The 23483-nt window shown below is 56.0% G+C and overlaps 1 protein-coding gene across 2 annotated transcripts; it reads left to right on the top strand.

Annotated features, from left to right (window-relative positions):
- Positions 1-1765: 1765 nt before the first annotated feature.
- On the top strand, positions 1766-23350 carry CIB2 (calcium and integrin binding family member 2). 2 transcript variants are annotated; one of them, XM_057725260.1, is made up of 6 exons: positions 1766-1939; positions 8813-8847; positions 16884-16995; positions 19334-19481; positions 21617-21812; positions 22257-23350. In XM_057725260.1, the coding sequence occupies exons 1-6, from the start codon at positions 1838-1840 to the stop codon at positions 22276-22278; spliced, it is 615 nt and encodes a 204-aa protein (XP_057581243.1). In that variant the 5' UTR covers positions 1766-1837; the 3' UTR covers positions 22279-23350. The 2 variants fall into 2 exon arrangements, with proteins under 2 accessions (XP_057581243.1, XP_057581244.1); XM_057725261.1 differs by lacking the exon at positions 8813-8847 and having other exon boundaries at positions 1827-1939.
- Positions 23351-23483: the final 133 nt, after the last annotated feature.

Raw genomic sequence — 23483 nt, forward strand, 5'->3', positions numbered from 1 at the left:
AGAATACCTGGCATGCAGATGAGTTGCATGTTAGCAACTGTAAAAGAGTATCAGAGCAGGACCTGAGCCCACAGAATTCTGCCCTATTCATGGGCAATGGGGAATCTAAGGTGTTTGTTAATAGTGACTGTGTGGTTTGGAGAAGGTTTCAGTTTCCCCAACTCTAATATGGGAGAAAGAGGAACTGCAGATGAAAAGAATCTCAGAGAGGCCTGTCTCTGCTCTAATTTTCCACATTCTCTGAATCTCTGGTCACACAGCCTGCCTTCTCTCCCACAGCTGTCCACTATAAATGTCCAATATAAATGAAGGATGGTGAGGCGGTCTCTGAAGGCTGGTCAGCAATCCCCTGGGCTTTTGAATTGTTTCCTGCCCGTCTGATAGCAATTGATTATGCCTCTTGCAATATCAACAGGGAGGCTTGTCTGTTTAGCTGATGGCTGCTATTCTCACCAGAAGGTGGCAAAACAATGTCGGAGAACCCCAACCAGGAACCTCAGGTATAAAAGGAAAATGTAAAAACACCAGGGATCATCTGCCAAGCTTGGACCCCGGCCGTTGTTGGAACCCCCAACCTTCAGCCTACGCCACCATTCTCAAAGCTGGGCCTTGGGGCCAGCAGCATCAGCACCACCTGGGAACTGGTTGGCCTGCCACACCTTGGCCACCCCAGAACTAAATCAGAAATTCTGGGGGTGGAGCCTCCCAGGTGATTCTGATGCACTGCTCTCAGTGCTTAAAGAGACAAACCACCTATTTTAAAGCATGAAGTCCCGGCCTCCTCATCGAAGTCCCGGCCTCCTCATCTAAGTCCAGGTGTGAACTGAGCCAGTGCTGGAGTCCAGCTCAGGTTCTGCTGCCTCCCAGCTGTGAAACCCTGGGCAAGTTACTGAATGACTCAGCCTCAGTATCCTCACCTGTAAAATGGAGAGAATACCTATAGAATCAGCCGTCCTGGGGTTAGAAGTAACATACGTGTGGGCTGGACCCTTAAAAGGTAGTTAGCGGTGGCTCCATTTGCTGCCGTGGATGGCATTTGCTAAAAAGTCCCAGGAAACGTCGCGGCCTTTGTCCCAGTAAGTCTCTGGACACAGTCCTTTAAATCCCCTCAAGTCTCACGTTTGCATCCAAGGGCTCAAAGAAAGGCAAACAAATCCTGTCCTCCTCCCTAAGGGACCCAGAGAGCCTGAGATACTCCGCCCAGGCCGTGGTCAAAGGCCAGATCAGCCTCCCCGGGCCTGGCCCGGGAGGGGCCTCAGAGGTCATCGCGACTGACCCCCCTCCCTTCCCGCGGAGGGGCTGGGCCCAAGGTCGCGCGGCGGCGAGACGCGGGCAGAGCTGGGCCCCAGCGGCATCCCCGCACTCACAGTCCGGGGCTCTGCCCCTGTTCCTCGCTGACACCCCGCGCCCCAGCTCAAGGGGCGCCAAGATCACCCAGTCGCCCCCACCGCACCCCTCGAATGGATGCCCGGGCCCAGCGCCCTGAGCCCCGCGCCACCTGGGCTCCCGGCGGCCGGAAGTTCCTGGGTCCGCCCAGCCGGCGCGGGCGCGGGCGCCAGACGGGCCGGGCAGCGCCTCCCGCGGCCAGGCCGCCCCCTGGCGGGCTCGGGGCGCGCGGCGGCCGGGAGCCGGAGGCCGGCCCTCTCCCCGCCGCGGGGCGGAGTCGCGGCTCCCGGGGTCGGCTCCCCGCCTGGCAGGCCCCCGCCCCGCCCCCCGCGGTGGGCTGCGGGGCGCGGCGCGCGGCGGCGCGGGGCGGGGCGGCGGGTCCGGCGGCCGTCGGAAGCTGCCCGCCGCGGGGCTGGCGAGGGCCGCGGGCGCCGGGCTCCGGCGGCCGCTGATGGGAGGCGGCGCCCGGGCGGGCTGGGCGAGCGACGGCGCGGCAGCCACCATGGGGAACAAGCAGACCATCTTCACCGAAGAGCAGCTGGACAACTACCAGGTGAGCCCGGCCGCCCCGCTGAGCCAGAAGCGGCGCCCCTCGGCCCCTCCCTTCTTTTTCCCGTCGCTTGCCGAGGCCTCCCGGTGGCCGGTTCCCCGGGTTCAAACCTTGCTTCTGCCTTCAGCTCGACGCTTGACCTTGGGCCGGTGACGTCTCCGAGCCTCAGTTTCCCCACCCGAGGAATGAGAGCGCTTTCCAGTTAAAAGATTCTGGCAGACGAGCCTCGCTCCAGCTCCCTCCTCCTCTCTCCCCCATGCAGACTTCTTGTCCTTGGCCCCAGGCTGGACCCGAATCCTTCCCCGACTACTCAGCCCAGCGCCCTCCTTGGTGCAGAGATGGAATCCTTAAACCTAGGCTGGAGGGGAGGCCCTCCCACCCCCCAAAACCCGTGAGGCAGCCCAAAGAGAGCGTCTTTGTAAAGCAGAGATTAGGTGGGTTGGGAGTGAAGTGCGTCAGCTCCCAAATGCGATTCTGGGTTGGGATCTCTCTGTCTGGCCCCAGCATGGAAATAATTGGAGCAAGAAGGAAAGACAGGTACCAGTCTTACCTGGTCACCTCTCCAAGGTCCCTCAGGCCCCCAGCAGCCACCCCCTTAGATCCTTCTAGGTCCCTCTGCCTCCAGAGCCAGGGAGCTGTCCAGATCAGATCCCAATGCCCTCCCGCCCATGTACAAACTTTTCTGTGGTTGCAGGATGGAGCCCAACCTCCTGACTTGCCCAGAGTGCTGGCCAGCCTTCCCAGGCGCCTTCCGGGCCCTGCACACTGCAGCCACCCCAGAACAATCTGCGTTCCCTTGACACGCCAGGCTCTTTCCTCCCTCTCTTTGCCCATGCTCTGGGATGCCACTCCCCAGTCTCCAGTGACCTTACTTATCCTCCCAGGCCCAACTCTGACGCCTCTTTCCTGACCCTGCCAGGCAGAGGGGGCCGGACTGTGTGGTGGCCTGTGCAGTGTGTGCTTGGAGGAGTTGGACACCAGCAGGGTCTCCACCGCCGCCTGTTGCCTTCGTGAATATTTATTTTGGAATCGAGCTTGAAGTGTGGGTTCTCCGATGTGGGCACAGGTGAAATAAAGGCCCCCTTTTCTCCTGGAAGTGCTGGTTGTCAATAACACAGCTTTCTCAGCTCCACGGGAGGCCCTGAGAAGGAGTGGGGGGTGCCACATTCATGGAGCGCCTTCTGTGTACCCAGCGCTGTAACGGATGCTCTCTAGGGATCAACTCATTTGATCATCACACAAAGGTGTATTATTAGCCCCATTTTACAGGAGAGTAAACAAAGGCTGAGGAGCCATTCAGTACCCTGTGCAGTGAAGGTTCATACGACAATCTGAATTGTGAATCCAAGGCTCACTCCTTTTGTTGGGGCTGGGGGCTGTGTGTGCTCTTTGTCCTCAAGACCCTCACTGTCTGCAGAGACAGACCCTGGCCTCTAGTGAGAGGCGGGGGATGAGTGTGCTCTGGGGGAGGGCACTAGGGGGCAGTGGGAGACCCAGAGTGAAGGGGGGGCTTTACTTTGACTGGTAGGTTCAGAAAGTGCAGTGCTTGCACAGACCCTGGAAAGACAGGTAGGATTTTGGCATCAGGGCCCCGAAGGAGGCATTCCAGGCAGAGGGGACACCTTGGGTAAAGACCTGGAGGTGGGCCCAGGCAAGCAGGTAGACCACGCTCAGAAGTGTAGCCTCCTGGGGGTAGGGAGCCTGGGTTCCCACTCAGTCCAGCCTGGCATTGAGTTACCCTTCGAGAGTCAGGCCCAGTGCTAGGTTCTGATGCTCTGCTAGAGGCTGGGCTTGGTGGGAGAAAAGAGAGCTGTGAAACCCGAGAGCCCCACATCTCCCTCCCTGAGACTCTCCAGCTGGCCAGGGCCAGCCAGGGCCAGCTGGGGTGACCCCAAGTAACAGCCACCCCCTCCCCCAACTGATCCCCAGGTGCCAGTGATTCCCAAAGTTCAGATTTCTTCCCAGACCACGTCTCTGCCTTCCAGATCCAATCCCCAGGCCCCTCAAACTTGCAAGGGCTCACTGCCTTCCCCAGGACCCTCCACTGCTCCTCCAGTTGGTCTCCTTGCTCTGCTGTGGCACGTATTTTCAGTCAAGAATGACTTCTGTAACTCAGCCTATTTGAGGGCTCACGGGGATCCCATCCTCCATCGCCACAGCCAGGGCCCTGGGCCAGGCCTCTCAGTCTCATGTGAACTGAAGGTGTAACTGCTGCCTCCACCCCCTGTCCCCTGGTCTGCATCCTCCAGCCACCTGCATGCTGCTTCCACAGTCCCTCAGTGTCTCACTCCATCCCCTTCCCTCTTTCCCATTTTCGTTCAACAGACACATGTGCATCGCCACTGTAAAACAATTTTTTCTTTAAAAAGTATCCCTGAACCAAGAGTTGCATTGTATGTGTATTATCTAATCCCCTACTGCTGTGGGAGACCCTAGGGAATTGTCCATATATAGGTCATGAACACCTGTAGCAGAAGTGCAGGGTCAAACATGTGAAGGATCTCTCTAAAACATGGGTATGAGCCTCTCCTCTCCCTGGAATTCCACAGTGTCTTGGGATAATAGCCTGAGTAGAGTGCAGAGCAGACCTCACCCCGGCCTGGTCTGGGCTCAGCCAACCTCCAGCCTCATTCTTAGTCCCTCCCCAGGCACCCCAAGTTCCAGGAACACTGAAGGGCTTCTAGTCAAGTCCTCTGGCCTTGTTCTCCTGGTGCCCTCCCCTCACTTCTTCATCAGCCCAGTCTGGCCTTTCTGTCTGTGCCAGGCCTCACCTCTGTGGGACAGGCTCCCTGATGCCCTCCCCTGAATTCTTCTCGTGGCCATAGAATGGTGTATACCCAGTCATTGCTGCCTATTTACACACCATGTCCCTTCCTGTGTGTCCCCTGCTCAGGCACAGAAGAGGCAGTGGAGAATGTTGTCTGAGTAAATGAATGAATGAATGAATGCTTGTTAAAGCACAGCTCTAAGGAGGGAAAAGAACTCCAGGGATTCTGAAGTCCTGGGCTCAAGTCATGGCTGGGCCATAGGTACTGTAGACCTTCGTAAGCCATCGGCCTCTTCTGAGTCTAAGTGTCCCCACCTCTAAAATGGGAACAATTACTAGCCCAGCTGTGCTCATGTCACAGGGCTCTTGTGGGGGTCAGCTGAGCTGTGTGATGGTCCGCTGGGCAGTGCTGAGGCTTGAGCTGGCAGAGCTGGATGGAGAGTCCACTCCAGCTGGGACTGGCTGTGGCTCAACTTGGGACCTCTGGCACAGGCAGACCAGACATGTGGGAGATGGGAGGCAGGGAGGCTACCTGGACAGAGTACCCTTGAGTTGAGCTTTGGAGCATGGGAAGGATTTGGACAAGCTGGACAAGGTGGGGAAGGCTCTCCAGGTGGGAGAACAGGATGGATATAAGCTTGGAGGAGGACCTCCAGCCTTAACTGGCATAACATCTGAGCTTCTACTATAAAAGCCCAGCCTTCCCTGTCTTCTGCTGCCAGAGTCCTGAGGTCCCACCTCTTCTGGGCTAGGCCCCCTCCCTCCCTCCCTCTCACCTCTCATGACTCTAACCTGCGCTGGGACTCTTCCCTGAAGACCTATCCCTGTGAACTGTCAGGAGTCAAGCAGTGACAGGACATTGGTTTTTAGTGGAGTGTAAGGAAGAGTTCCTACAGACCTATGGTTGTAGCTCCCTGGGCAGCTGAGTAGATGGAGGGGGGCAGGGTTTCTGTTTGGTATCTTCAGGGTGGGAGCAGACACAGAGCTGCGGGCTCTGAAGGGATCCCTTTGGGACATGGGGTACTGGGTGGAGGTGTTGCACGAAAGGGGGAGAGAACTCCGGAAGCTGTGGCGTATAGGCTTCCTGCACCTTATCTCGTTTGCTTTTCTCACTGCCCCTTTCAGAGAGGCAGTATCCCCATTTTACAGATGCAGAAACTGAGGTTCCAAAAGGAGACTGACTTGCCTGAGGGTCCAAAGCATGACGGGAATTTGAATCTGCCTACTAAACCTTTTCCTCTGTCCCACTGCCAGGCTACTCAGAGCCCTGAGAAGCCTTTAAGGCACCTGCCATGTTCCTCCCCTGTGAGCTGCCTCCCTGGGATGAATTCCAGGGAAGTAAGTCAACAGAACAAAAAGCAAAACATCAGTCGATGAGCAGGTTCATGGCAGCTTTATTGGTAATGTTGAAAACCTAGAAACGGCTGTGGCTAAATGTTCAAAAAGATGAGAAAGGTTAGGTTGAGCAGGGCCAATGCCTTCAGTGAGATATTCCCCAGTCAGTGAAATGATGATGTGACCGTTGTGGAAGGTTTATATGGAAAAGTCTGGGCATCATTCCACCAGTCTGTATTGAGCACACACCATGTACAAGATATGGGACTACACAGCGGAAGCAGGACGTGGAGTGGTTGGTGTACGACAGTCCTAGGTGGACTGCAGCTCTGTTTCCAGTCAATGGGCAGTGGTCAGGAAGCACATAGTTAGGCCTGAGTTCCAGCCCAGCCCAGGTCTACGTATGCAACTTAGGGCAAGCTATTCAACTTTGCTGAACCTCAGTTTTCCCATCTATAAACTGGGGACGTAATGCCTGCCCCACCCCCCCCCCCACCAGCTAGTGATAAGGATTAAACAAAATTGAATGTTCAGAACCCTCATGGGCCAGCTCATGGTAATCACGGACTGGCTGTGGTGTGATTCTCAGCCTGGGCTGCACATTGCAATCACCTGATGGCTCTGAAAACTCCTGATGCCTGAATCCACCCTCAGGGATGCTGATGTAATTGATCTGAGGTCCGTTGGTGGTGATGGGAGGGGGCACAGGGAGTTGAAACAGCTCCCCAGGTGATTCTGCACTAGAACAGAAGCCCTCACACTTTAGCAAGCATCAGCATCACTAGAAGGACTTTTTAAAATGCAGATTGCTGGGCCCCGCTCCCAGAGTTTCTGATCGTAGGTCTGGAGAGTAGCTGGAGAATCTAAGTTGCCGCTAAGTCCCCAGGTGATGGTGATGCTGCTGGTCCAGGAACCACACCTTGAGATCCATTGATGTGGACAGATGTAAGTAGTGCGATAAGGGACCAGGGTCATGGGAGAAGATTTTACATCTGTTGCTAGTAAAACCCTCAGGTCAGGACCCAGATACTTCCTTTCCAACCCGGGATAGGAGAGAGGAGAGAAGAGGGGAGGGGGAAGAGGATAGGACGGGGGAAAGAGAGCAGAAGCCAGGACCCCTCCCCATCCCCAGTTATACCGACACCCCCGCCATGTTGGCTGGAAGTGCCCTGGCCCTTCTCTCTGGCACCTTCAGGCCATAGAACCCAGTGTGGGGGCGGGAGAGGTCTGTGCCTGGAAGGCCCAGCTGGGTGGCCTTTGCTGCCTGCGCCAGGTTTCTGGGGTCTGCTGAGGAATCGGCCGAGGCAGTCCTCAGCCTGTCTGAGTATTAGGCCTGCAGGGGAGGGAGTTGTCTGCCCATGCTGGGTGGGGAGGGGGCCCTGCCTCCCTGCCTGAGCCTCTCCTGGCCCCTACAGAGGACCTGTCACTGAAAGCAAAGCCTAGCCCCCCAGGAGAAGCCCCTGTATTTCCAAAAAGGGCCAGACAGCATGGGGGTCCTTAGTCTAACTGCCATGACCAGTGGGTGGCTCAGGACAGACTTGTGGGGCTAACTGGGGTCTGGAAATTGCCACCAGCTCTCCCCTCTTCGGCTCTTCTCAGGCGCCTACTGGAAACCTTAGATGTGCATCTTGTCGGCCTCCTTTCTTGGGATCTCCTGAACACGCGGTCTAGTTGCTCCGGGGCTCCAGGTCTCACCCAGTGCAAGCCTGGCTGTCTGCAAGCCTGGGCGGTGGCCATCAGCCCCTCATCGGAGCCAGCATACTGCCCCAGGAGGCCCCGCCCGCTCTGGGCTCCCTCATGCTTCAACCACAGGCCAAGGCGGAGGAGCCATACGGCAGGGGAGAAGCACAAAAGCCCTCCGTGGCTGCGCATTTTACGAAGTGCTGGGTCCCTTTCACCCCCATGCTTCCCACAAGGCCTGGCATAGTAGACCACCACCAGGCAGGCTGAGCTGTGGACAGAGGCATGACTGTGGGAGGCGGGTTATCCAGACAAAGGCAGGACCCCCAGGGTGAGCCTATAATCTGGGTGACCTCGGGACCCGAGTGCTGCCCCCACCCTGAGTCGTGCCTACCTGGGGGCCCCCCGCAGCCCCCACCCTGGCCTCTGTCCAGCTGCTGCCAGTTCCTCCCTGCCCGCCTTCCTCCTCCCCCCTCCTCCTCAGCCCCTTCTTTCCCCACACCCCAGCCTCTTCACTGCCTTCCCTAGGTGACCTCATCTATTCCTGCGGCTTCAGATGCCAGTTAGATGCTTCCCCAGGCTGTGTGCCTGGGACTCTCAGCCTCTGAGCGCAGGGCTGCTGCCTGGGGCCACTCAGGACACACACCACCCACGACCCCACGAGGCGGCATTCTCAGGGGGCTGCAGTGTGGACGGTGCCCCCTGCAGCGGAGCAGGGCGGTGGCCCTGTCAGTCCTCGTTCCTGTTTTGTCTCCTGAGTTGTCTTCCAGCCACGTCCCCTGGGGTGTCTCACAGGGTATCTCCTGGCCCCTCGAATCAGTGGCATCCACCTCTGAGCTCGCTACCTGCCTCCCAAACGCCCTCCCCAGCGCGTGCCTCCCAGCACCCCGCCCCCTGCACTCAGTTCCCTGGCTCAGGAGGCAGTTTCTGGACCCACTGGACGGCTGCCCGCAGTGGGCTGGGGCAGGGGGGGCTGGTAGTGCCTCTGCTGCCCCTGGTCCAGGGCTGGCTGTTCCTGTGCGGCTCTGAGGGAGGAAGGAAGGAAGGAGCCCGGGGCCCGTACAACCAACTGTATGTGTGTTTTCCTTCCACAGGATTGCACCTTCTTCAATAAGAAGGACATCCTCAAGTAAGTGTGCCTCTTGTTCACCCCTCTGGAGCTGGGCCTGGGGCGGGGGTGGGCCTGGGGACCCTGGGGGCGTCCTGCACTCGCGGAGGACAAGCGTTTCCACCTTCAGCAGCAGCCGAGTGCAGGCTGCTGTGTGAACTCGAGCACTTCCCACACCTCCCTGGCCCACATCCTTCTGCCAGGAATAGAACGTCTACTTACTATGTGCCAGGCTCCGCAGTGGGCGGTTTCAGGAACATTTTCATTTCATCCTCACTGTACACTTGTAACAGGAGAATCCTTTTATCCTCCCTTTACAGATGAGGCTTAGCAACTTGGCCGAAGTTGCCCAGCCAGGGACTGAAGACCTGGCCCCTGACTCCAGGCTCCTTGCTATTTCACTGCACCCTGGGACCTGTCAGGCTAGGGAGTCCCTGTCTGTTAGACTAGGGATCCCCAAGAGCCCTCTGGCTCTGGCTCTGGTGTCCCACCACTACTAGGAGGTCCAAAAGTCAGGGCCCTGGCAGGCAATGCCCCACCATCCCCGACCTGTCCTCTGGGGGTCTCTTCCCTTTCCAGGATAGTCCCTGTCTTTGGCGGTGGGGTGGGCCTAGACAGGAGAAGTGAGGGGGGCGGCGGCCTCCGAGCTCCAGGGCCGGATGGTGGGCAGGACGCAGAGAATGCCTGGAAACCTGGCCCCACAGGCCCTGCCGGGCCCCTGCCTGGGCTATCAGGTGGCGCTAAAAGCCAGCAAGGTCTCAGATCACTTTCCCTGGAGGTCGATGGGCAGCCTGGGGCTAGAGCCTGTCACACGTCCCACGGGAGCCGTGGTCTGTCATTGCCACGACCGCGCGGCTCAGACAGTGGCCCTTGGCCCTTCTTCTCGGCCCAGGCTGCTTTTCCAGCCTAGCCCCTGGGTGGGCAGGGACACCCACTCCCGCCACCTCGGAGAGGCAGGGTGAGGGGCCTGCCCCAGGCCTTGGCATCGGCAGACCCGGGCTCTCCTTCCCAGCTCTGGCCTCGGACGAGCTTTGAGCCTTGCTGAGCCTCTGTTTCTTCTGTAAAATGGGGATAATGGTACCTTCCCTCACAGTATTGCTGAGCGGAGGAACACCAGGGTGTGGTGTTTGATCAATGGAACTTGGTCTGTAGCTTGAGTGGTGTGTGGGGTGGGCTTCCCATTTGGCCAGATGGTCCTTAGAACTGTGATCGTGCACCGGCCACCCCTGGCATTCCCGCGGCACCTCTTACCTTTCAGAGTTCTAGGCACAAATTCTCGTCTAAGCCTCACCACGTCTGTCCTCCGTAGCAGGGAACTCCCACCTTCCTGACCGCCCACCTGTGTGGACACCGAGCCCAGGCTGCTCGTGCTGTGAGGCCCACCACCTTTTCTGTTTTGGCAGCAAAAACGTGTCCCCAGGCCTTTGCACTGGCTGCCCTGCTGCCTTTCTTGTCTTCCCGCTGCGTTCCTGCGTGTCCTTCAAGACCCACTCCAGAGCCATCTACTCTATGGGCCCCCAACTCCCTGCCCCCCAGCTCTCACACAGCTGCTTTTGCAGCCTTTTAGGGGGCTCTGTGGGCTCATGGCTCAGGTGCCCAGCTCCCCCCGGACTTGCAGTCAGGCAGGTCACAGGCTCCCCGGGCTTGACATTGGGCACAGCACCAATAAGCGCTCAAAGAGTGTGTGGGTGAAGGACAGGTAGGGTTGGCCGAGGGGAGGACATTCCAGGCTAGGAGCAGTGGAGTCAGGGGCACAGACCTGCTTCACCCCTGCCCCATCCCCAGTCTTACCGGGAGCAGCAAAGTTGCCCGTGGGGGAGGAGGGTGGTTCAAAAGCCAGGCCAGGAATGGGAGTCCGTGTGCTAAGCCTTTGGGGATGACCCTGGTCTCTTGGCAAATGATCAACCCCAGGCAGGTGGGTGGTCGGAGCAGGGGTAGGGGGTCTCCTGGCTCCCCACAGCCCAGGCCTGGGGTCCACAAAGGGGGGAAAGGACCCTATCTGGCACCTGGACACCCTTTGAGGGTCCCCTGATGCCTACTCTGTCACTGGTTCTTTCAAGGCCCCACCTCTGTGTTGGGGACCAGACGGGTGCTTTTTCTGCAAAGTGAACATGTGGGGAGGGGGCGGGTGTAAAGCCCTACTGGGAGCGGGAGCCCTGGGATCTGGTCCCCGCTGTAGCACCGGCCGTGTCTCAGTTGCCCCCTCGGCAGCGTGGGGATGACGGTGCCCCCGGAGGTGCTTTCCCACAGACCCCAGCGGCTGGGAGGCGGGGGCGACTGTCCTTCAGCGCAACACAGGCTGCTTGGAGTTTCACTGGCCACCCATCCACCCTCAAGAAGGGTCATGAGGCCAGGCAGCGTGGGGGATTACGTGTCCCGGGAGGGACCAGGTGTGGCCACGATGGCTCCATTCCAGTTTCAGCCCCCTCGCTTTCCTCCCGCCTCCCTGGGCCCCGGCAAGAGGCGGTGTGACGGACCGCCCCTGCCGGCCGAGCCCTCTCCACGCGGAAGGGACCAGTGACGCTGTTCACATCTCAGGTCCAGGTGGGGTGACCAAGACCCGGAGCCCAGAGAGGGCCAGGAGCGAGGACCTGGCCCGCAGCTCCGAGCTGGTCGGCGGCAGAGCCAGGCCTCGGCGCTGTTACCCCACCCCCACCCGGATGGTTTTCTGGGTGAGCTGCTCCCTGAGCGCTGACCAGATGGCGAGGAGGAAACGTGAGCAGCAGGTTCTTCTTTGCAGCTTGGGGCCCAGCTCCCTGGCAGCCTCGAGTTGATGCCGTCACAGATACCCATCAGGGCGGTTCTCCCCTCCCCCCGTCCCCGCTTCCTCCGTACTCACATACACCCCCCCCCCACCCCCGGGTGGCTCTAGTTGCTCCCCAGGGCACAGCGCGTCCACCCTGACGCTGAGCCTGAGTGGGCAGCCCCCCACCCAGCCACCTTCTCTGCTGCAGGTAACTCCTCGGCCCCCGTTAGCCTGTGCGCCGGAGCACAGAGAGGCCCGGCTAGCTCCCCCGGGGTGTTTGCCTGTTTGTTACTTTATCATCTATTTGATTTTCTCAACCATTTAAAAACTGTGTATAATCTATTTTAATTTTTTATTTCACCTTTGATACCTGATGACTGTAGAAAAATTAGAACATAAAGCCAGTCAAGCGAGAACAAAACATTATCTGTAATCCTGCTACCTGGAAATAACGGCTGTTAACCTTACAGTATGTTTAACCTTTGGGTACACAATGTGCAAGTATTTTTCCCTTTGTGTGTGTTTATCGGAAATTTGGATCAGGTTGTTCCGTAATTTGCTTTAAATGGCTTTTCCTTAGGCAACTTTTAAAAATAGATAAGATTCAAAACATGATCTCAGCACCTCTTCAATTCGTTTAGTTGGACATTTAGATTTTCAGCGTTTCACCGTTATAATTGGCACTGCAGTGCACATCCTTGGGACACCATGACATATAGCCTATGCCTCTGGGATTATTTCCTTCGAATACATTTCTAACAGATTTCTGGATCAAAAAGTGTGGACATTTTTAAGGCTTTTGATTTTTATTGCTAAGCGGCCGTGCATGAGTCCCCATTTCCCTACTTCCTCATTCACACTGGCTGTTACATCTTTTTTGTCTTCTGTTCCCAAATTGTTTATTGACTGTCCCAAGGGTCTCAGACTCGGCCGCCTGCGGAGGCCAACCTGCACTGCAAATAAATGAAGCTGTGTAACCCGATGGGAATGTTTTAGGACCAGGATCTGCAGAAATTGCTGTTTCTGAGCCCCAGGTGGCTGTGACCTTGGGCAGATCCAGGTTTTTCACGTAAACTTGTTTAATTTGTAAGTATGGGCAACAACGTTTTAAATCATTATATGAAAGCTAGACATGAATGCAGACCACCAGCTGGTCTGCGACTTCCAGAAGAATCCGTCTGCTCCCCACTGATTTCAAATGCTGTTTGTCATGGACTAATTCTCATTTATATTTGGGTCTGCCTCTTCTATGCTAATGTCTGTTCCATATTGTTTTACTTGTAATAATGTAAAACTATGTTTTAACGTCTGATGGGACAAACATCTCCCCAGTTACTCTTTTTTCAGGGTTCCCCTCCCATTCTGCTACGTTTATTCTTCCAAACAAACTTTTGAATCAGGTTGGTGAGTTCTCAAATAAATCTTTTGCAGATTTCAATTAAGACTGTATTCATTTTCCAGGAAGATGAAGATTGCCATCCTTATAGTAATAAACCTTTCCAGTTAGGAAAGTTATCTAACTTCCTAAATATTTTACATCCTTTGGTAAGGTTTCATGGTTTTCTTTGTACACATTTCATATTTATTTTATACTTAGTTGTTTGGGGGTTTTGGGTGGGTTGCATTGTGAATTAGGTCTTTTGCTATATAATATTTTTGAATAGGTGAATGCTGATAGAAAAACTATTGTGTAGAAGAGCTAGTGAGCTCTTTCTCATTCAGATAGTTTTTAAAGTAATTATTTTTGGTTTTCCAGCAAATAATTTGCCTCCTCCTTTCCAATATTTAAATATACTATTTTATCTTTCTGGCTAATCACATTGACTAGCACTCATGGGGGAAATGTTATATAATGAGGGTGATGGTAGGAATCCCACTTTTATGGGAACATCTGTAGTACTTTATCATTTAAGCATAGCGTTAGGAGTTGATTTGAGGTAGAGAGTATCCTTTTTTTTTAATTTATTTATTTATTGGATTTATTTTTTTATTGGCTGTGTTGGGTCTTCATTGCTGCACATGGGCTTTCTCTACTTGCATGAGAGAGGGCTACTTTTCATTGTGGTGTGTGGGCTCCTCATTATGGTGGCTTCTTTTGTTGCAGAGCATGGGCTCTAGGCACATGGGCTTCAGTAGTTGTGGCCCCTGGGCTCAACAGTTGTGGTTCACGGGCTCTAGGGTGCACACTCAATAGTTGTGGTGCACAGGCTTAGTTGCTCCACGCATGTGGTATCTTCCTGGGGCAGGGATTGAACCTGTGTCCCCTGCATTGGCAGGAGGATTCTAAACCACTGCACCAGCTAGGAAGTCCCGAGAGTATCCTTTTGTGTATGTTTGACTAAGGATTTTAAGTTTTTATTGACAAAAATTAATATATACCTTAAAATTATTTTTATTACTAAATACTCTAAAACCTCGAACAATTCAGAAGTAGGTAAAGTAATAAGTGAAAGGTGGCCTTCTCTTATCACGCCTCTCCACTCCTGCCTTGTAGGGGCCATCAGTGTAAACATGTGGTGTACACTTTTCAGATATTTTTCTGTGTGCACGCAACCATCTAGTCGTAAGTGCAGCTATCAAGTTGATCGAAATACTTTTTGCTGCCTATGAATGTGATTTATAGTCACAGATTTCCAAACATTGATCCATCCTTGCATTCCTGGAATAAATCCTACTTGGTCCCAATGTGTTACTCTTTCAAATGCTGTTGGACCTGATTTACTAATATTATTTTATAAGATTTTTGCATCTGTGTGTGTAAGTGCCATTGGTCCATTTTGAATGCTACCTACCAGGTTCTGGTAGCAGGGTTCTTATTAACTTCCTAAAATTAAGTGGGAGCCTCTACTTTTTCGCCCCATGCTCTGGAGCAGTTCAGGTAGCATGGGTATTGTTTATGCTCTGGGGACTTATGATAGGACCAACGTGTACATGATCTTGAATTCAGTAGTGCCCTTTTTTGGGAGGAGGGGTAACAGGAATGCAGTTCTGTGACAGTTTTTGGAGTGTCTCCCAAAGTGATTCATCTTTCCAAATTCTCCTTGAGGTTTCCTTTAAAAAAAAGTCCAGTATCACTATAGGCATAGTGTCAGAACACATCGGTGTCCCAGGGCGGAAGCTGGCCTTCCCACCCCAGAAGACACCTCCTCAGCTCCACGAATACCCACAGGCCTTCTCCCAAATCCTCCCCCCTTGCAGGGAGCACCTGACACGGCAGGCAGCCGTCATTCTTTTCACAAGTGTGAGGAGGGGAGGACAATCCCCATCTTACTGACAGGGACGTCTGTTCTCCATTGGGTTGACCCACTTGCCCAAGACCTCGCAGCTAGTGGGAGGTGTAGGCAGGGCTCCAGGCTCAGTCTGGCGTCACGCTCCTGCAGCAGCCACCCCACATGACGTTGGAGGTGTGAGCCAACCCTCAGAAACACCCCATCATCACATCCCAAATGTCAAAGTCAAGTGGGAAGTGTAACCATCGCAAATACTGTGGTCCTGCTGAAAGCACATGAAACCTGGTTCCGTGTTTGGGACACTATAAAAACAGGGCAAACTTCCTCAACGCAGAAAGTAAGAGCAAAGAAAGTCCTCAAATGCCCCCTTGTGGAGGGTCCCAGCTTGGTCCTGTCGCTCTGTTATCTGCTGCTCCCCCTTTGACCCAAAGGACAGGGTTTGGGTTTTTCCCTCCAGCTCCGTGTTTCCGCGTTTGCTTTGCATCTGCTCTGCGGGTGCTCTGAACCAGGTGCCAGTGTGCTGGCCTGGGTGGCCTGACTTACAGGGAGGGCCTGGCCCCACCGCTGTTGGCTCTGGAAGCTGGGGCAGACGCCTAACCCTTTAGCCTCAGCTTCCTCAATGAAAAACAGGGGTGGGGTACTAATTGCTACCTCTCGAGGTGGCTGGGGATTACACTGAGTAAAGTAGTGCACACGGGATTAACCCAAAGCCCGGTGCAGAGTGAGCGTTCGCTAAACAGTGGCTGACGTGTGTGTGAGCCGAGCAAGCCGTCGCTTGCCCCACTGGAGAGGGCTGGGCAGCCAGGCGACAGGAGCTGGGTGGAACCTGACCGGGGATTGGGTGGCTGTACTGAAGGGCCTGCTAGGGGTGGGCCTAGGAGTGTGTCACTGGGTCAGGCCACTTAGAAGAAGACCGGGGTTGACCTGGCTGTGGGGGTAGCAGGGCAGGTGGGCCCCAGGAGATGTGGGGTCACCCCTCAGTCCAGGCCCTAGCAGCCCTGGGCCTCACCTTGGTCAGGTTACCTACCATGGCCCCCAGTCAGTGGCCCTGACGCTTGTGCCCCTGTCTGGCAGCACTTCCTTGGCACAGTTTCACCTGAACCTAATTTGTACCTGCCTGGGGGTAGGAGGGGAGGGCTGTTCTTTGAGGTGTCAGTGACCTGAACAACGGGGACGCGGCGCCGAAGAGGACTGAATCATGGAGGAGGGGCTTCCAACTGAGACAGTGTCAGGATGCCTCACACCCTTGAGGGTCCACGCAGCATGTAGGTGGGCTTGTGTTCCAGGGCCTCCTGAGCAAGGCGGGAGGATGGGAGGGAGCTGGGGCCCTGACCCGTCAGCGAGGAGGGCCAGGCCCAGGGCAGTGGGCTCCATCCCAGCAGCTCCCAGCTAGAGGCGGGCTGTGGATGCCCTGTTCTCAGGGGCTTCCCCGGATGTGAGGGCTTCTGGGAGCTCTTCCAGAGACCCAACCCTCAGGGCTTCGCTTGGGGGCAGGGGTAGCAAACTGGGCCAGGAGTTCAACGAGGTCAGGAGTGGGGAGCAGCAGGAGTGGCACGGAGAGGAGGGCTTAAGAGTTTCTGCTCTCAATCTCCGGTCCTGGGTTCCAGCCACGGTCCCTGAGACTTCCTAGTTGTGTGGTCTTAGACAAATCACTCTTAACCTCTTCAGGCCTCAGTTTGCTGAGCTGTAAACTAGGGTCATAGTGCATCTGTCTGCACAGTCATGGGGAGGAGAATGAAGGAGGTGACATGCCTGGCACATAGAAGATGCTTACGAGAGTCCAAAGGGGGAGAAAATAAGAACAGATTGCAGGCCCTTGTGGGTGAGGGGATGGGCATTGGCAGCAGCGGTGGTGGTGGTGGGAACGGCCAAGACACAATCTGGTTATCAGCACAGGGGTCTGGGCAGAACGTGCCTCTCTCACAAATCCCACACCGATGGACAGAGCAGGTGGTGTTCCCAGGCCCCTGGCCAACGTGGGTCTCCAACGTGGCAGGCCGGGGTGCGGGCAGGGCAGCACGGGGCCTCTGAGAGTCCGGGGACGGCATCCTCTGCAGCCCTTTTTCTCTGCTTCCTCGCAGGCTCCACGCGCGGTTCTATGAGCTGGCTCCCAACCTCGTCCCGATGGACTACAGGAAAAGCCCCATCGTCCACGTGCCCATGAGCCTCATCATCCAGATGCCCGAGCTCCGGGTATGTGAGAGGCCACTGCTGCCAGGCGGAGCAGAGCAAGCAGCTAGAGGAGGCCAGGCAGGCGGGCCGGGGGTTTGGGAAATCGGCCCCTCTCTTTGGGCAGGGCAGCAGAGGCACCCAGACCTGAGGTGAACCCCAGCTCCGCCTCTGTGGCTGTGTGGCCCTGCATGGATCACTGAACCTCTCTGTGCCTCAGTGTCCTCATCTGCCCTCTGAGTAAATGAGTGTGGGGACTTCGTAAGGGTGCTGTGATCAGTGCTGCCTGACAGTCCGCAGAGCTGTCAGCCTGTGCTTGGCTGCTTGCCTCTTTGTGAAGTGACCCGTCTGCTGTCCTTGGCAGACCTTGCTTGTATCTGCTTTTTTTAAAAAAAAAATATTTATTTATTTATTTATTTATTTACTTACTTACTTAGGCTGCATCAGGTCTTAGTTGCGGCATGTGGGATCTTTCCTTGCCGTGTGCAGGCTCTTTGTTGCGGTGCTCGGGCTCAGTAGTTACAGCTTGCAGGCTCTCTAGTTGTGGCACGTGGGCTTAGTTGCCCCACAGCGTGTGGGATCTTAGTTCCCTGACCAGGGATCAAACCCCCATCTTCTGCATTGGAAGGTGGATTCTTAACCCCTGGACCACCAGGGAGGTCCCTGTGTCTGCTTTTTAGGGTAGTTTTTTCAGCCTCCTCCTTGCATGACTGTCGTCCTTCACAGCACGGTCATCCACAGCATCCCCTCTCAGACTTCCGCGTGCACAGGAGTCACCTAGGGATCTTGTCAAAATGCCGACTCCGGTTCAGTAGGTTCGGAGTGGGGCCCAAGATTCTGTTTTTCGAACAAGCTCCCAGGTGAGGCTGGTACCGCTGGTCCTCAAACGATACAAATACTGACATAAGAGCTTCATTTCCCGAGCTCCTTACCTATCATACACGTAAAGTGCACTTCAACAGTAAGAAAGCATTTGGGTTTTTAGGGCGCATTGCTAAAAGGTGGGTCTTTGCAAATAGCCCCTCGCCAGGCCTCAGATGTGTGACTCTGGGGTCAGGGTGTTCACTTGGGGTCCACATGGCATCCACTTGTGGCCTGTATCCTGGTTACGACCTCAGTCCTGGGGGACAGTAAGCCACAGGCTTGGCCCTGGACAAGTGTCCAGCCTGGCCTTGAGAGGGGCTTGAGCCCAGGCTCAGGGGATCACTAGAGGGTATGAAGCACTTGGGCAGGAACCGTGGGGGTGTCTCTCAGCCCTCTGTGCCAGGCTGGGCACAGAGTGGAGTGGCCCAGTGCTGGCCCAGCTCGGGTGGAGGACTCCAGGAGACATGGGCCCTGAGTGAGCTGGGATGAGCAGAAGGAGTCTTTGGTATAATTCCCTACCTCCCTGGTTGCTGGTCTAGGAAAATTTATAGGAGCTGGGTGACTGCCGCCCTGGGATCTGATTGGCTCTCTGACCCTTGCGGCTGGTCCTGGCCCAGTTATCCGACCTCTGGAGCCCCACTTCTGCCTCCCCTGTGATCTCGGTCTGAGCTGAGAGCTGCCCAGGCCCTGGGCTCTTGTTGTAATAGGGAAGAACCTTTTTTATTCTATTCTTAAAGGGATGTTGCCTCTAAACTTAAATTATATATAATGGCCCATCTCTGGGAACCCTGCCTCCTAGGCAGGGTTTAAGCTAAAATACCTTTGTTTAGCTCACAGGAAGCATCCTGCCCAGGCCCACCTGTGAATGACTGCAGGGAGGAAGAAATTAACACACCCCTCTGGAGGCTGACCAGAACCAGGAAATATTTGACTTTACTCCCTCCCCTTTTCATGTAAAAGAAGCCTGAATTCTAACTCAGGCAAGATGGTTCTTTGGGACAGGATTTCCACCACCTTCTCAGTTTGCTGGCTTTCTGAATACCGTCGCTATTCCTTGCCCCAGCAGCTCATCTCTTGACGTGTTGGCCTGTCCTGCTGCGAGCAGTACGAGCTTGGACCCGGTAACATTGTTTTCTCTTGCACGTCAAGGCAGGAGCCTCCATGTACTCCCTGGGCAATGGGACTGATCCCTGCTCCTGCCTCAGAAGAGGTGATGCTCTGCTGAGCGCTCCCTGCTGGTCTGAACAGTATAACAGGACATGACACTTGCAGAGCCCTCGCTGGTGCCAGGCCTCGTACCAGCACCTTACAGAGCTCACTCAGCCCTCTCACAACCCAATTAAATAGGTACAGTTATTATCCCCATTTTACGATGGGGAAACTGAGGCCCAGAGGGATTAGGTCACTCATCCAAGGTCCCAGAGGCTGTAGCTGTCAGGCTCCAGGGTCCTCCTGGTAAACCTGTACCCATGGTGCCTGCTGTGGTTGTTTTCTTCAGGAGAATCCCTTCAAGGAGAGGATCGTGGAGGCTTTTTCTGAGGATGGCGAGGGGAACCTCACCTTCAACGACTTTGTCGACATGTTTTCCGTGCTCTGTGAGTCAGCTCCCCGCGAGCTCAAGGCAAACTACGCCTTCAAGATCTACGGTAACCAGGGCCTGGAGGAGGGGCTGGGATGCTGCGTGTGGGTGGTGACGTTCCACAGGCCACCTAGTCACCGCTGGTTCCCACCCTGGAGACTCTGGGGACGCCGAGGACTCTCTGAAGAGTGCCTGTCCGGCGCGGGGGTCGGTGGGGACAACGCGTGCGTGAGAGACATCTGTAGGGTCCTGAGCGCAGAGGAGGGAGGCCGGGAGGGCGGGCAGCATGGGGAGAATTCACACGTGGTGGCATTTCAGCTTGGCCTCGGAGCACAAGAGATCTGTCGACAGGAGAATGGGGGCGGGCGCCCCGGTCGAGGGAGCAGCCTGTGAGGACCTCGGGGAGGCACGAAGCACAGGGCGTGGTGGGAAGACGGGGAGACGACCGTGGTGGGGCGAGGGTGGTGTCAGTCTGGAAGGGTCATTGGGGCTGAGCTCCGAGGAGCCAGCCGAGGAGTCTGGGGGCCACTGTGGGGGTTCAGGGGAGGCTCGGCAGCTCTATGTTCTAGAAAGATCACTCGGCACGCTGCAGGTGTAAACTGGAGGAGCTAGACTGGCAGAGGCCAGGGTTCTGGTGAGGGGGCCTCTGCCAGGTGGCGAGGCTGGGCTGAGAGGGAGGCTCCTAGGTCCCCCCACCGCCCCCACAGTTGCTGCCAGAGGTAGGGTGGCCTCATTTCACCCCAGCCCAGGACCCGCTGTCCCACTGGCCGCCAGAGGGCGCCGAGCACCCACACGGCCCTTGGTTTCTCCTGTGGCGACAGGAGAGAACGTCACACTGCAGAGCTCCTATGCTGTGAGCCTGCCAGGGGTTGGGACGGGTGTCAAACCCTCAGCCAGTGCTCAGACGGGAGCCCTGAGGCCCAGGGAGGGGATGGAACCTGTCCTGGACTAGAGGAGCCACGGACACACCTCATGTTCCCAGCATCTTTGATCTGCCAGGGGATCCCAAGGCGATGGGGCCCATTGGGCTGTTTTTTCATTTTGTAGTTGTCATATTTCAGAGGACTTTAACCTACATACATGTGTGCACCCACGTTGTGTTTGCACATCAGAGGCATGGTACCCACCTTGTCTACCCTCCACAAACTACACCCAAGAGTTTCAAGCAAAAAGCTTTCCAAATTCCACCCATCATCCGCCTAATATTGGACCCCACGGCATTGCTTCTGGAAGGGCTGTAGTTGGCCAGAGAGTGGAATTGCAGGGCACACACAGGCGTGGGGACAGGTGAAAGGAGAACCAGGGCTCCCCTACCACCCTGGTCTGGCGGATGGAATGGTGGAAGGCAACTGGGACCTGGGGTTTGGTGCTGGGGAGAACTGGGGCCTGACCTCTAGCAAGGATTACCCACTTCCTTGACCTTAGTTTCCTTGAAGGATGAGTAGAGTCTGCTGGACAGATAAATAGGAAGGGCCCTCCAGACAGAAGAAATAGCACATGCAAAGATCTGATAGTTGGGTTGAGAAGCAGTCAGAAGTGTGTTCGAGTTCCCTGTGATGAGCCTGTGTGTGGCTCGGCCCTCTTGACAGATATCTTGCTGTGCTGTGGGCAGTGGTAGTGCCTTTTCCCAAGTAGAATCCAACCATGTTCCCTGCTCTTTGTGCACAAAAGTCAACCCCAGGACCTCTCTCTAGGGGGCTTCTGAGTCTTCTGGCCTCCGTGTCTGGCTTGAGGCCAGGGGCATTGTGATGCAGTTTAGAAAACATGGGTCTTAGCATCAAACAGGCCCCAGTCAGCATCCCAGCTTCCCCTCCAAGCAGCCATCTGACCTTGATTCAGTCACTTGGCCTTTCTGGGCCTTGGTTTCCTTAGCTCTAGAGGGAACACAGCGTCCACTGTGGGGCAAGGCCAAGAGGGCCATTTGGCCTGGGCCCCAAGTTCCCAGGAAACCTCAGATTTGGACATTCCAGGAGTCTCAGGCCGAGGCTATGCTTGCCGTCATGGTGGGGGTTTGCACAGGTTATGAATGTGGATTTGTTGACTGTGGTGTTAAGAGAAGCCTCATGAGTGAGAACTCCTGGTCCCTGTTGGCTGAGGACAAGAATCCAGTGTCCCCAGACCGTGCATGGAGGGGCCAGGGAGGTATCTGGTGTGACAAGCTCGGAGGAGAGTGGCCTGAGCATCCCCGTCCCCGCCCCGCAGACTTTAACACCGACAACTTCATCTGCAAGGAGGACCTGGAGATGACGCTGGCCCGGCTCACCAAGTCAGAGCTGGATGAGGACGAGGTGGTGCTCGTGTGCGACAAGGTCATCGAGGAGGCTGATCTGGACGGCGACGGCAAGCTGGGCTTCGCTGACTTTGAGGACATGATCGCCAAGGCCCCCGACTTCCTCAGGTGCCGCCCCAAAGGGATGGCTTGGGCAGGGTGGGCCCGAATGGGGGCCGCAGCCAGGAGATCTTGAGGGGCTAAAGGCCCTGTCGCTGCTCCTGAGAGCAGTGGTGCCAGCAGGCCGTGTGCAGGTCAGCAGGCAGGTCACGTGCCAGGCCCAGCTGCCCTCAGTGTGTGACTGGGAAGGCCTCTGTCCCCAGCAGGGCCAGCTCTCAGGGGAAGAATAAAGGCCTGGGGGCCCTTTGGTTGTGTTGGGGGTTGGGTGCCCTGGGTATGGCTGGTCCTCCAGGCCTTCCTTCCCTCGTGTATGGATAGATTATTCGTGTCCTCTGCGTCCTCCTGGAGGAACTGCCCAGGGTTGGGCACGGGGCCTGGTTGGCTCTCTGCTGAAAGCCTTTACCTGCCCAATCCAGAGCCCCTCACCCCCTTTTGCTCTTTCTCTCCTTCCAGCACTTTCCACATCCGGATCTGAGGGCAGTGCCAAGGTTGCAGGGGCCAGAGGCTGACCACCCATCTCCGCTGCCTACCCGAGTGGGACCCCCAGGCTCCCCAGGAGAGGAGCGATGGCCTCTGGGGTTTACACCATGAACATTTCCTTGGCCCTTTCAGCAAAAAATCCTTAACCAGGGAAGGAGGGCTGTGAGGAGCAGAGCCCTTCCCAGTCCTCCTGTGGTCCCTCCACAGGCCCTCCCTCTGTCCCCCGACCTTCCCCACACCCTGGTCCTCTCCCCAGCAGAAATGTCCCTACTGGGAGGGGAAGGCAGAACCCCTAACAGGGCAGGGGTGCTGACTTGTCCAAGTGCTGGGCAGGCACCTGGTTGCCTAGGGCAAAGTGAAAAAAAAAAAAAAAAAAGGACAAGGTTTAACGAGCTATGCAATCTTTCTCCAAAACCCACAGCTGGGCTGCACCCCGGCCCCGCCTGTTCCTTCTCCCTTGACCCTTCCCAATGTGAAGCTGTGTGAACAGTGAGTCCAAGGGCTCTGTCCCTGTCTCTGTCCTGGTCCCGAGCACCACCCCATCCGCCCTTCCCGGGGATGTGGAATCCTCACTGGTGTGTGCTGTCCACAGATCTGTGAACTCCTGGTAGTAAAACATTTTCATGTCCTCATGTTCACTGTGTCTGCCAAGGTCAGGAAATGTTCATTGGTCCCTTTTCTCCTTGAAATCCTGCCATTAGCGCCTCACCTTCCTGGGTTAAGCATTGTCTTCCTGCTTTAGGCACCAACTTTTATTACAGTGCTTATGTCCTTAAGAGGAAGACACATCTGTGCCCCAGGTCTTTGAGGGAGCCCCACGTAGAGCAGAAGTTGGGTAAAAACTGTTTCCATTCCCCTCACCCTGGTAGTCATTCCGGTGAACATCTGTGGAGTGTGAACCGTGTGGTAGGCATAGGGCTGGGTACAGGGTGACCAGGTCACATAGGGATGGCCGGCAAGTGCCCACTGGCTCATCTTGGAAATGGGCGTGCTGACCCCTGCCTTTGGCCAGTCCCCACTCCTCTCAGACCTGGATTTCCTCTGGATGAGTGGGAGGCACTGGGGAAGCAGGACACAGCCCTGAGCTGCAGGCGGCCGGAAGGTCCCCTCGCACCCTGTCCCCTAGGCTGTCTCCGAGCCTCGTTCCAGAGCAGGCTGGTTCCATCTGAGGGTCCAAGGGGTGGCTTCACGCAAGCTGAG

This window comes from Hippopotamus amphibius, chromosome 2 (genome assembly GCF_030028045.1).
Source record: "Hippopotamus amphibius kiboko isolate mHipAmp2 chromosome 2, mHipAmp2.hap2, whole genome shotgun sequence".
In the NCBI taxonomy this organism is placed as follows: domain Eukaryota; kingdom Metazoa; phylum Chordata; class Mammalia; order Artiodactyla; family Hippopotamidae; genus Hippopotamus; species Hippopotamus amphibius.